At 35.6% G+C, this 14,545-nt stretch overlaps 2 protein-coding genes across 6 annotated transcripts in view; one reads left to right on the top strand and one right to left on the bottom strand.

The window, feature by feature from the left end:
- Nucleotides 1–6,020, bottom strand: part of LOC138694437 (Golgi-associated PDZ and coiled-coil motif-containing protein-like) — a 412,856-nt gene extending 406,836 nt beyond the window's left edge. For all 5 annotated transcript variants that reach the window (XM_069818142.1, XM_069818143.1, XM_069818139.1 and 2 more), the window contains exons 1-2: nt 5,893–6,020; nt 250–377 (exon numbers count right to left, since the gene is read on the bottom strand). In XM_069818142.1, the coding sequence (XP_069674243.1) occupies nt 250–377; nt 5,893–5,980 (216 nt within the window). In that variant the 5' untranslated portion in view covers nt 5,981–6,020. The remainder of the gene's footprint in view (nt 1–249; nt 378–5,892) is intronic.
- Nucleotides 6,021–6,304: 284 nt separating this feature from the next.
- Nucleotides 6,305–12,727, top strand: LOC138694440 (putative nudix hydrolase 6). The gene has a single exon (XM_069818148.1). The coding sequence runs from the start codon at nt 6,305–6,307 to the stop codon at nt 7,319–7,321; it is 1,017 nt and encodes a 338-aa protein (XP_069674249.1). The 3' UTR covers nt 7,322–12,727.
- The last annotated feature ends 1,818 nt before the right edge of the window (nt 12,728–14,545 follow it).

Below are 14,545 nucleotides of genomic sequence, written 5' to 3'. Positions count from 1 at the left end.
TATATTCAGAATTCTTATTGTTTTGACAATATAAAAATGAAAATGTTGGGAAAAGCATTTCTATTTTTTGTAACTGTTTCAGACTATTTAAGTTTTCCAAAGGACTTAAATTTACATAGGCCTATTATAACATCCTGTAGACATTTCACGTAAGACAAAAAAAGACACTTGGCAAAGTAGAGGAAATGTGTGACATTATTTTAATAACAGTACAAAAATGATTAGTAACTAAATATCATTTTCACTAACCTCAACTTTGGCACTGTTTTGGAAAATTGTTTGCGCCTTGTGTGTAAGCTGTGCAAAACAGGAACTCAGCGTTGCCATCTTCTGGCGTGCTGTGTAGACAACGTCTGGATCTTCTGCATCAAGATCTCCTATAAAAAAAAAACGACTATAAACAGTAATGATAGGTGGCCTATATAAATTTTGGTACCTACTAACATAGTTTTTAATCCGTGGCGCTACAGCCAGTGAAGGGCCTAGACCGACCAGCCGGCTGCTGGCCTCACGCCCACATGCCGAAGCAGAGGTGGACGATCATACAACCAGAATGGAGGTATTGTGTGGTTAGCACGATGATCCCCCCAGCCGTTATAGCTGGTATTCACAACCGGATTTCGCTACCTATCATAGCTCTCCAAGTGCATCACGATGCTGGGTGGGCACCGATCCCATATACTGGCCGAAAATTCACGAGAAAATTTCTTCCCCCATGAGGAATCGAACCAGCGCACATTCCGTAACGCAAGTCCTAGGCGGGATGCCTTAGACCGCGACGCTATGGCATGGGACTACTAACACAGTAAATACTGATATTCCAGTAACCTAACAAAATTTTCTGCTGGACTATTTATTAACACCCTGAAGTAAGTCTTTAATGAAATTGGCCTTATTCAAGACAAAATTATCAATTATTATATGGGTTTGAATGAGTTACACCATCACGTGATTCCAACTCTACTACCATGACCAATTCTGTTGTGATTAATTTATAAAAGTAGTCTAAGTGTACTTGAATCTGAATAAGTTAGTTCACTAATCAGGAAAATCAAATCACAATTCCAAACATCTCTTTAAGCCAATTTTTATAACTTCTTTCTTTTTGTGATATTAACTTCTCTTAGGTTGAGATACATATACTTGTTTTTGCAAAACCTGCAAAACTCACTTCACTTCTATTGAAACAAGGTCTTAAAAATCATAGTTTTCTGCAAAGTTCATCTAAGTCATTCAAAATATTATTTCCAAATGACACTTAAGTCATAATTCATGCCTTCATTTTTCAATATAGTCTGTTACCTTCTTTTTTTTTTTTTAGTGGGTTATTTTACAATGTTGTATCAACATCTCAGGTTATTTAGCGTCTGAATGAGATGAAGGTGATAATGCTGGTGAAATGAATCTGGGATCCAGCAACCGATAGTTACCCAGCATTTGCTCATATTGGGTTGAGGGAAAACCCCAGAAAAAACCTCAACCAGGTAATTTGCCCCGACCGGGATTCGAACCCGGGCCACCTGGTTTCACGGCCAGATGCGCTAGCCGTTACTCCACAGGTGTGGACAGTCTTATCCTTTTTTTTTGTTAGGTCATTTAGAAATAATTTCCTATTTACCTGCAGATAGAATATTTGGACACAAAAAAGAGAAATAGACACACTATGATATGTTGAAAAGTCCAGAACAGTACAAGATTCTAACTGAATATGAACAGGTGAAAATGCATGGAATGGAGTGGATCTTCAAGGACTAAAGACATTTTCCATGGGCATTTTCAAGTCACTGATACCAAAAAACTCTCGCAAGTACGAGTTCTGCATTTCTACAAGGATTATAAGGCCATTGGTCACAAAAATGCCTATTCTAGATTGAGCTCCTATTCAGCTGTCTTGAAGAGAAACTTAAAACAAGTTCCAAATTTCAACAATGCAAAAACTGCTCGTGTTAATTGTATCAGTCACAAGAAGACGAAGGATGTTAAAAGACTACTGAAATAAGTTGACTTGAACGACGACGAGAAAGAATCTATGAAGAAGCACTGAATACTCACATCTCAGGTGATGAAACAGTACATGTACCTAAATGAGAGGAATCTTGCCTTTAATGATCCTGTTGTTGTTTAGTCAACTGTCCGGAGACAGGTTTGAACATATAAGTGACAACAAAAGGTTTGTTTCTACAACAACTTTGTTATGGTTTGACAACTGTTTGAAAACTGTACCAACCTCAATATATGATACAAAGTAAATAACAGTGTTGTTCACATTACAAAGTTTATTATTAGGCCTACTACTACTATTATTATTATTATTATTACTTACTTACTTATGGTTTTAAGGAACCCAGAGGTTCATTGCCACTCTCACATAAGCCCGTCCAGTCTCTACCATCATATTCCATCTCCGTGAAATCCATTTTAATATTATCCTCCCATCTACGTCTTGGCCTCGCCAAAGGTATTTTTCTCTCTGGTCTCCCAACTAACACTCTATATGCATTTTTGGATTCGCCCATATGTGCTATATATCCTCCCCATCTAAAAACATCTGGACTTAATGTTTCTAATAATGTCAGGTGAATGTCCAAGTTTCACAACCATACAGAACAACCAGTAATAGGTTATAGGTAACTGTTTTATAAATTTTAACTTTCAGATTTTTTGGGAGCAGACTGAATGACAATAAGTTTCTCAACCAAATAATAACAGGCATTTCCTACATTTATTCTGCGTTTAATTTCCTCCCGAGTGTCATTTATATTTATGTTAATGTTGCTTCAATTCTTCCACCTCTTCAAAGGATAAATTTCCAATTTTTATATATTGGTATCCATTTCGTACAATATTCTGTTCACGAGACATAACCATATACCGGTACTTTACCTTTTCAGAATTTACTTCCAAACCTACTTCTTTACTTGCTTCAAGTAAAATATCCGTGTTTTCCCTAATCGTTTGTGGATTTTCTCCTAACATATTCACATCATCTGCATAGACAAGCAGCTGATGTAACCCATTCAATTCCAAACCCTCTCTATTATCCTGGACTTTTCTAAAGATACACTCCTACAGCAAAGTTAAAAAATAAAGGTGATAGTGGATTTCCTTGCTTTAACCCACAGTGAATTGGGAAAGCATCCAAAAGAAACTGGCCTATACGGACTCTACTGTACGTTTCACTGAAATCGAACTTATTTCTTCGGAATACCAAATTCAATAGGAATATCATATAAAACTTCTCTCATAACCGAGTAATCTAGTATGTTGAAGACGTAATTAACCAAGGAAACATAAAAAATTAATACAAAAAGTACATTTGTGTTGCTCCAATGGATAAAGGTGCAGCACAACTATCTCAATGAGCATGTGTCAACTGTGATTAGAGATTAATTTGCACTTGATCTGCAAATCAATTCTGACCATAAGGAATTGGTTTGTGACGAACTGACATGCTATAAGGACAAGCGACTTTTAGTCAGCAACAGTCAGAGTTAGAAATTATCACTATATAGGCCTAGGCCTACAAACAGTAAAATCCATGTGTGCATGCTCGCAACTATTCAAACCAGTTAGACTTTGCAATAGAAACAAACCTAATAAGACATCACTAATGAGGCAACTAAGCCAGAAGATAAGGTGGTAGGGTGGCCAGTTCCTTTCCCCACAATGAATAATGAAATGTAGACTTCATGAAAGATAAAATGTTGTTATTCAGTCAATATTCAGGTAAATAGGAAAACGTCTCTAAATAACCTAACAAAAAAAGGATAACAGACAATCTATATCTGAAAATGAAGGCATGAATTATGACATACGTGTCATTTTGAAATAATAAATATTATGACTTAAGCGGTTATTGAATTTTCATAAACCATTATTCTTAGAGCACATTCTTGATTCAAACTCAAAAAGGAACACCGGCATATCTTTGGTTTTGGTATGTTTTTGTGACTGGTATAATGTGAATAACATTAATAGAAAAAAATTACTTAGGCCGTCTCTCAAAGCTCAAGTCCAAACTACACACTAGTGACTAGCAACTAGGTGACTTGTAAACTATACACTAGGGCCGTGTCTCAAAGCTCAAGTCCATACTACACACAAGTGACCAGCAACTAGATGACTTGTAAACTACACACTAGGGAGCTTTGGAAATGTATGCTTGAAACATGGCCTTCTTCATTGACTATTTTTCTAAAAACCATGACATCACGGTGGAACACTGAATTAAGAAGGCAGTGTCCTAATGCAGTTCCATTACGACTTATGTGGAAAAGATAAGGGCTTAATATATTACAATAATGTTTAAAACATTGTACAGAAGGTACTAACAATGTCAGTGTTCAAAGTTAACGTGTTATTCTACACTATATTTACATTATTTCACTTCCAAAGCATTTTAAAATTTCATAACCCCAAATTCTGATGAGGTATCCATGATTGTTTAGTGCACAAGTCAACAATCGAGCAAGCATTTTCGTTTACTAGCTACTACGGACTTGATTGCTATGCACTATGTAGCTTTGGATCATAACTTCTGACGTCACATCCGGCTATTCAGTCAACAATCTAGTTCACTTCAGCTGAAAATGTAGCTTTGAGAAACGGCCTAAGGAGCTTTGGAAATGTATGCTTGCAACATGGCCTTCTTCATAGACTATTTTTCTAAAAACCATGACGGTGCAGCACTGAATTAAGAAGGCAGTGTCCTAATCCAGTTTCATTAGAAATTATGTGGAAAAGATGAGGGCTTAATATATTACAATAATGTTTAAAACATTGTACAGAAAGTACTAACAATGTCAGTGTTCATAGTTAACGTGTTATTCTACATTATATTTACATTATTTCACTTCCAAAGCATTTTCAGATTTCATAACCTCAATTGCTGATGAGGTATCCATGTTTATTTAGTGAACAAGTCAACAATCGAGCAAGCATTTTCGTTTACTAGCTACTACAGACTTGATTGCTATGCACTATGTAGCTTTGGATCATAACTTGTAACATCACATCCGGCTATTTAGTCAAAATTCTAGCAAATATTCTAGTTCACTTCAGCTTTGAGACACGGCCTTAAAATAGTGTTTGGAATGAAGCTCTTCTATTCATTGATGTTATACAAGCGTTTGTTGACATATACATTTTAATTACTGCCTTTCACAATCAACCTGTTCATTTTTACCACTTGCAAAAGAATTAAAGTAGGCCTACATTTAACTCGAGATTATTATAGACATTTAGCTTAGCCTCTAAGTTACTACTACCAATTTCCTAAATGGGTGCAAAATAATAATAATAATAATAATAATAATAATAATAATAATAATAATGATAATGGTAACATTGTTAATAATGATAATAATAATCATAATACTTATAAAATTTATCACACAGTCTAGTCTATCTTGCAACATTATTTCTTATTAATATGTTCGGATAATCAAAGTAGGCTATAGGTCTACATTTTATTACGAATAATTTTGTAATAACTTTAAAATGAAAAAAGTAATTTCGTAAGAACTTCTGAAATTCTACATAACTGCAATTCAGCAACAGAAGTCCTTATACATCAATCATTAGACGAAAATTGTGTGGAATATTTTCACGACCGGTACTTTATTTCATGAGTTGTTGTTTCTAACCTAATATCAAGGGAAGAAATATAGGAATCATATCTACATTAACATCAAGAAATTTTACTACATTTGTACATGCATTTCATTAATGGAATTTAATGGCCAAACGTAACCTAAACTTTTCCGTCTATAGGTTGTCAATGTCGATACTTTCAATGACATCTGTCAACACGTGAAAAAAATAAATAACATTTGGTGCAACTAAAGTATTGAAATACAAGCATTGCATTTCTTCTGTATGACCGTTTCGTACCAATTAAAATATCCAAATCTACGAAGGCTTTATCGAATTCCTTTTCTAGTATATCCAACCACCTAAAACTTATTCCAGTAGCAGCCATGTTTGCTGATAACTGATGACGTATAAAATGTAGTTACCGCACACGGCTGCATGGCGAAGTATCAAATCTGCAATGACTGGAGGGAAAATCAATTTGATTAGTTGGTATCGGAAAAATTATGGCTGACAAAGTGCACTGTTAAGTTGGCGAGCCCGAGCGTGTCGGTTTTTGTATTTAGAATACGGATAAGTGAAATTAATATGTTCCTGTTTAAAAATACACTTATTAATAGAATGTATGAATTTGTGTTAGGTTATAATAATTAGAAGTGCGTGTACCTCGCCTTATGTTTCACTAACAAAGCTAGCTGTCATTGATATTTTTATGATTAGTCGGTGGGGACTTTTTATTAGTATCTTGAATAGCCTGCTTGACATCCCCGTTTCATACGACGTGTGTTCGTCATCTCTATTGTGTCATCAGAGAGATTACTGTCGTCCTGCAGGTGTTGATTCCATTGCCCAGTACATGGTAACTAATAGAACAGCTTTGTTCAGAATGCTTCATAAAAAATGCAGGCAACAGTTCTATCCTAGAACAAATAATACTGTAACTCGCCTTAAAGTACCTGATGACAAGGTACCATGGCAGGTCGTGTGGGAAGAATACAAACCAGCTATGTATACAGCACCTCATATTAATGGACAGCCTTGGGCAGATCTTGACATAGAGGACAAAATGTTTCATCCAAAATGGAACGAAGTTGATGGAAATATAAACCGAAGAAGTTATACAGATGTCTATAGCATTGTTGACAAATATCCATTGAATCCAATGGGACGTACTGGTCTAAGGGGAAGAGGAATATTAGGAAGATGGGGGCCAAATCATGCAGCAGATCCAGTTGTAACTAGATGGAAGAGAGGTGAGTCACATGAGATGGAACTTAATTCGGACACAAAGAAACCAGTTCTTCAGTTTGTTGCAATACAAAGAAGGGACACAGGAGAATGGGCGATTCCTGGTGGAATGGTTGATCCAGGTGAAGTAGTTACCTCTACCCTAAAAAGAGAATTCATGGAGGAAGCTCTGAATGTACTTGAAAGTAATGACGTTGAAAAAGAAAATTCTAGAGCCATGATAGACAAATTTTTTGATGGTGGTGAAGAAGTTTATCGTGGTTATGTTGATGATCATCGAAACACCGATAATGCGTGGATGGAAACCGTCGCAATGAATTTTCATGACGAGAGTGGAACTTCAGTAGGTTCATTTCCCTTGTGTGCAGGTGATGATGCAGTAAATGTCCGTTGGATGGATATTAGCAAAGATTTATCACTATATGCTAGCCACAATGATTTCATAGCAAGAATAGTGGCAAAGCATAATGCACATTGGTAATATTAATTAAATAATGAGTTATAAACTATTAATGTAAATGATAAACTTCGTCAAAGAGGTAAATTTCATTAACCTATGGCTGTAAAAGAGGTGTTATGTTTCCTGGGCCCCACTGCTAAAGCAGCCATACTTATTTACCACTTTTGCGAAGATTGCCATGTGAACCTGTATATGTATAATAGTCCATAGTTAATTTCACATTTATATAGGCAAATTATTATAAGCCTCAGTGTTAATCTTCAGTTTTCTTTAATTGTTTCAGAAAACAAATGAAATTATTTTCTTTTCATGTAGGCCTAGGTCTAATTAATGTTGCTGCCATTTTCAAGCTGGAATATATGAACATTTAGTGTTCACAGTATAAACACCATACAAAAAGAACAGGGCACGCTTTCGTACAGGGACAGCGGCATTTCTCTAAGGTTAGAGTCCAGTTTAGGTGGGTATGTGTGTGTGTATTAATCGAAAATTAGGGGCTAGAAAATATTGAGAATAGGACGCATGTTTATATGACATTTTTTCGATTAATACACACACACCTAAACTAGGTTCTAACATTAGAGAAATGTCGCTCCCCCTGTACGGAAGTGCGCCCCTTACTTTTATATTTTTCGCTATAGATCTATCAGGCACAGTGGACCTATTTTTCCATCTGGCATGTTGGGATCCTGATATGGGCTCACTCATATGAGACTCTTTTGGTCACAATCCTAAAAACATTAATTCATTCTTCTTGCTGCACGCTCTTTGAGCCTCAAACTACAGTTAACTTACCGGTATTATACAAAAGTATCAGCCTCAGTCAGTGATCAGACTTTATTCACAAATAAGCTGCTATTAGTCTATTTTGGTTGACTCGTTTTGTAACTATGTCAGAATCTTCAACTTAGGCCTATCTTTAAAGTCTATTTTTAATTTACATAATTTTAACCAATGTGTACTCATTAACTTTGGAGAAAATTTAGTCTGCTTATTGCATTATCTGTTAATGGGCCATCTTTTTTTATACGTTTCTTATTTAACAAATTCTTATCATGGAAGTTAGTGCTCATTTCACTTTAAAATTATCAATTTCATTGATACTAACAATAAAAGGTAAAAGTGTAAAATTTTGTTTTCTTGATAAATCAATGACTAAACTTAACTTACAACCAAAAAACAAAACACAACTGATGACAACCCTACAGCCATAACAATAAAATAAGAAAATATGATAAAGAGATCTTGTTTTCTCTTTTAATAACTGTAGTGTTTGGTCAGAACATGATAACTCCAAAAATGGCCTTTTTTTAGCTGAAAGCACAGTCTTATGTAAAAAAAAAGTTTTCTTTCGTTTGGTATACATAGCCGTGATATCTTCATCCAATCTTACATTATTTTCATTCACATTTGTATGTAAACTAGAATTATGATTTGTATAGGAAAAATGAAAATAAAAATGGTTATATTTCAAAACAGTTTTTTGTTTTAGTTATGTTTTGATCAAACACCACAGAATTAACTCAACCATGGTCATTTGTGACACGAAATATGTTTTATTATTATTATTAATTTGATTTATCTGGAATAAATCAATCTTTCTTACAAATTCTTTGAAAAATCCATATACTGTATAGACTATCTTTATGGAGCTTTTACAACATTATAGTATTGTACAGCAGAGATTAATACAGCATTAAAATTAACCACTAATTAGATTACGTAACTCAGTCTGTCCAACCTATGGTTAATGAAGGATTGAATTTATGTTACTGAATTAATGTTGGTAGTCGCTCAAAAATAAAGCTAATGTATCCTCATTACCATAGTATTATCAAACAATAGTTCTATGTGGTTGTCTAATTCCTGGTACTAGCTGAGGCATTCAGAAGTCAACATGATTAACTCCACTTTTGGTTATTTCAGAGTTTATAAGTTGGCAATGTATTAAATTGACCATATTTACAGACTGCAATATTGTTCTCGACTACATCACAGAATTAATAGTGTGTGTTTAACTTTAACCTTGAATATCTCAAAATCTTTGGAAAAGGAGTTAATCATGTTGACTTCTGAACGTCTCATATGTGTGTCACATTAAGCCACATTGCCTAAGCACTTATCAAATAATCTTATTGAATTAAGTTAAATTGGCCCTAACTTCTCAGAACACTTGTCTACAAATTGACAGTATACGAGGCCTGTCTAAAAAGTATCCGACCTTAAATTTTCCCGCGCAAAGTAGTGAGTCTAAGGCGGCGCCACTGTGCACGGTGGAAGGAGGAACCGTAATGCGCATGCTTGAATTTTTTCACCGCATTCGCTTGTGCCAGTCACTGGCTGGTGGTCACCAAGTAAGGTGCTGTTCTAAGTGTTTGTCGGATTTACTTTTCTCGCAAGATGACTGAACGAATTGAGCAAAGATACTGCATCAAATTTTGTCAAAAGCTTGGTGATTCTCAAAGTCAAACAATTCGTAAGATTCAGCAGGTGTTTGGGGAAGATGCGATGGGTGTAACACAAATTAAGGAGTGGTTCAACCGATTCAGAGATGGCCTCACATCAGCAGAGAGTGAGCAGCATTGTGGCAGGCCCCAAACTGCTCGGAGTGCAGCTGTTGTTGAGAGGGTGCGAAATTTGGTGATGGCAGATCATCGTTTGACCGTGCGGGAGATTGCCAAAGAGGTTGGAGTGAGTAAAGATTCTGCACATGCAATTTTGCGTGATGATTTGAACATGAACCGAGTGGCTGCGAAATTCGTGCCCAAGTTGTTGTCCCTGGAACAAAAAGACCTCCATCGTGACGTTGCACAGGACCTTCTGGACACCGCCAACACTGATCCTGGGTTTCTGAACACCGTGATAACTGGAGATGAGTCATGGGTGTACGGGTACGACCCAGAAACAAAAAGACAGTCGTCGCAATGGAAGCATCCCGAGTCTCCAAGGCCTAAGAAAGCGCGGCAGGTGCGAAGCAAAATCAAGGTGATGCTGACTGTTTTCTTTGATGTCTGTGGAATTGTGCATCACGAATACGCACCGGAAGGACAAATGGTGACAAAGGAGTACTATCACGATGTTCTCCGGCGGGACTCCGTGACGCAGTTGGCGCAAAAGACCAGACATGTGGATGGTGAACAACTGGCACTTGCATCACGACAACGCCCCCGCACATTCATCCCAATTGATCCACACTTTCTTGGCCAAACATGGAATTACAACCGTTCGCCAACCTCCCTACTCTCCAGACCTGGCTCCTTGCGACTTCTGGTTGTTTCCAAAATTGAAGACACCACTGAAAGGATCCCGTTTTGAGAGTAGAGAAGAGATAATGCGGAACGCGACGACGGAGCTGAACACCATTCCAAAAGAAGACTTCCAGAGGTGTTTCCGGCAGTGGAAGGATCGGTGGGCTAAGTGTGTGCAAGCACAAGGGGCCTACTTTGAAGGGGATTAGGGTCCCAACCCCGTCAGGTATTTGAAATATTTTTTCTGGCTAAAGGTCGGATACTTTTTAGACAGGCCTCGTATATTCCAGTTTTTGCTAACTTTCAGTTATTTCAACAATCCTTGACTGTACAGTAAAAATGTTTGTCCACCATCTTATACAATAAATGAGAATGATTAAGTATATATATATATATATATATATATATACTGATATCTATTAGTAACACACATGTATTCAAGTTTATAATTATTGTTTTCCGTTAACCTTAAAAGTGTAAAATTGTTGTGGTATATGATATACTTACTATCATCTGAAGAAACACATCTCCTTAATGGACAGTTGTCATCGCCTTTGCTGCTTGTTCCATCACAAAAAACACAATAGATCTACCTCTTGCTGCAGTCCTCACTAAAATTATAATCGAGAACAAAAATGATTGTCAAAACTATTGGTGAAAATAAATGACAATCTATAGTCGTTTAATTGGTTATTTTACGATGCTTTATCAACTGCTATGGTTATCTAATGTCTGGGTGAAATGAAGGTGATAATGTTAGCGAGATGATTCCAAGGTTTGGCACCGAAAGTACCCAGCATTTGCTCTTAATGGATTGAGGGGAAAACCAAAAAAAAAAAAAAAAAAACTCAACTAGGTAACTTGTCCCAACCAGGATTTCAACCTGAGCCCACTAGTTTCACAGTCAGATGTGCCTAACCGTTACTCCACAGTGGTGGATTATTAGTATTGCCAACTTCTTTTGAAGAAAATACAGGAGATTAAGGAATTGATAAAATTTCACATATAAAATAGACAAATTATTCTGTTCAGTTATTAAAAACAACTTTATTCTACATTTCGGCAGCTAGGCTTGAATTAAGCATATTTTGAGAAAGATTTTGTCCCGCGTAATAGTTGAAGTCAATTGCAGTTTGCAGCTCTGATTTGATTAGATGTGTTGTACTCCTGTTTCGAACATATGTTCAATTATTGTTCATGAGATAAAACATCCTCTTTGTATGAGCATTACTACTTGGTATGCTTAGAACAAAACTAGCCAGTTTTTCTAAATTGATAATATTAATATTGTTTGATTTTAAACGAGTGAGCACTAAAACCCATTTCTGGCGAGCATTACTTTCTACAGACTGCACATTTCAATGCATCCCTTGAACAACAAAATTCATCATATAAACAATCATCATTCACGGCAAAATCAAATGTTTAGAATAATGATTTTTATATTATGCAAAAATAAGGGAGAAAAATGCAAGAAGAGAAAAAAAATATGGGGAGTGGGGGACTGTAAAAAATTAGGGGCAAATAAGGGAGGGTTGACAACCCTATGGACTATAGTCAGATGATGTATTATAGCCAACAGAAAGAATATTTTCTAAAGACTATACTGGATGTTGAACCATATTTTCAATGATGAACAAATATAATAAAAGTACAATTCTTTTGCATGAATTTGTAGTAATTTAACATACCTCACAAAAAATGGATACAAAGATGTAACTACAAAATCTATATGCATTTCTGGATTCGCCCATACGTGCTACATGCCCTGCCCATCTCAAACGTCTGGATTTAATGTTCCTAATTATGTCAGGTGAAGAATACAATGCGTGCAGTTCTGTGTTGTGTAACTTTCTCCATTCTCCTGTAACTTCATCCCGCTTAGCCCCAAATATTTTCCTTAGCACCTTATTCTCAAACACCCTGAACCTATGTTCCAACTTGTTAGCTTTATCAATGAAAATAGTAATCCACATTATAAGACTATTGTTTTTAAAATATAGACTTCGAAGTTCCATGTTTATTGTAATAATTTTATAAATATTGTGTATTACAATTTGTATTACGTCAGGCTTACTGATTACAACAGTAAATATTGTCTGTACCTCTAATGCCTGTAATATTCAAATTATAGTTCTGTATATTGAAATACCAGAAAATAAAGTAATATCAAATGTTATTGACTAGATAGTTTACTAATAATTAAAATTCTTTTCTCCTCTCATTGATTGTTTGCATTTTGTTAATTGTTATTTTGTTTATCAGTGATTAATACACTTTGCTTTTCTTCATTATACTTGGAATAAAGTGATGCTGCAAAACATGAAAATTCTGATATATGATTATGTCCACTTTTATTGACACATAAGAGTGGATTATGTTGATCTGTCCATCCACCTGCTGCATCAATTTTAACAATAGAACGCAATTTATTTCCTAGTTTGAAAGGATTATTGGACGTCAAGTTTACTTCAAATTGATTTATTTTGTATGTTATAAAAAATGTATTTTCAATTTAGTGTCTTTTACTAGCCATAATGTACCCAACAGTTTTAAGTGCCAGCAGCTTTGGTATATTTTATTAGATATTGTGATAGTGGGTTCAGATCGCACACTGTGCACTGATATTTTTTCGGTAATGTGAAGTACTGGTACTATGTTTTAAGTGAAGGAATCATACTGACAGTATCACGGAAGAGTGGCCTTAGTCTGCTGCATAAAGTTGAAAAGGCAAAAGGGAGATGAAACATTCAAAGGTAAATACTTGAAAAAAATTCTCACTTACAGGGTCAAATTTATAAAATTTGGGCCCATAAGCTAGTCTCTGTTTTAGACACTATTACCAAAGAGGAAGGCAGAAAATAGGAAAGACTGGAGAATGCTGGGTTTGCAGTGAAAGACCTCCCCTTGGGCAGAACACTATGAATGAATTATTATTAATAACATACTTTGTGTTGTAATGTTACTTCACTCCCTCTAAGTATATAGATAAATTGCTCTTTATTAATCCTTGGAAACTTTGAAATAGAGACATATCTCATTAAAATCGTGCATTAAAATTCAATAAAATAGTAGGCCTACTAATACAAGAAAACTCACCTGAGAGTACTTTTTCCTGGCTTTCATGGCAGCAAACTGATGAATGAGAGACTCAGTTAATTTCTTACAGGACATTAGCATTTCACTGATGACTGTTAAAGTATTTAAATTAAGTAACTTCACTGTGTTAATATTTAGATCAGGCCTGCACAAGGTTTGCGCTCTCCGAGCCGGCTCACAGCTCATGAGCAGAATGCAGATATTAGCTGCTCTCTGTATAAGGGTAGACTGGAAGAAGGGGTGGATCTCGTACAAGATATACACAAAAGGAAGTACTAGTAAGAGTGCTTATGAAATGAATTCCCGTTCAGTGTTTGCAAAACTATCTTGGACTATTATTAATTAATAAAGAAATATTTACTTTACAGAAGTAATAGAAATTCTATAGCTACTTAAATGTACAATATCATTTTGTTATATTTTTATTTATCAGTACATCAAAACGAGGTTTTATGCTTTGGCAGCTGAAAGGAACAGTAGCCTACTGATCATAATGAAACTTCAGTTACAGATGTCCGATGTCTGCCTTTATTAAAGTTTATTATAGAAAACACTTGCTCACAAATATAAATGTTGAGCTAAACACAGCAATCATTTTCACAGCCAGCCTGTGTAGTCGTGGATATTATTGCTAATGTTTACTCTTGTAAAACTCAACCAGGCTAGTAGTATTATTCAAACGATCTTTAGCCTTTAGGTAACATTGAAGATCAATAAGTTCGAGCTGTAAATCGTTAAATGTTAAGTGTTATGTTCCGTCTTTTAGATTCCTCCATACTGTACTGTAGCAGTAGGTAAGTAACGTGAAACAGTTATTGAGAATAGGCCTACACACTGCACTCCACTAGATAACTGAGTGGTCGTTTCCCTCTCCTCTACCTATAGCAAGTCTATGTCA

This window comes from Periplaneta americana, chromosome 2 (assembly GCF_040183065.1).
Source record: "Periplaneta americana isolate PAMFEO1 chromosome 2, P.americana_PAMFEO1_priV1, whole genome shotgun sequence".
Classification (NCBI taxonomy): domain Eukaryota; kingdom Metazoa; phylum Arthropoda; class Insecta; order Blattodea; family Blattidae; genus Periplaneta; species Periplaneta americana.
Note: the sequence above shows the minus strand (reverse complement) of the source record. Positions and strands in the feature narration are given on the sequence as shown.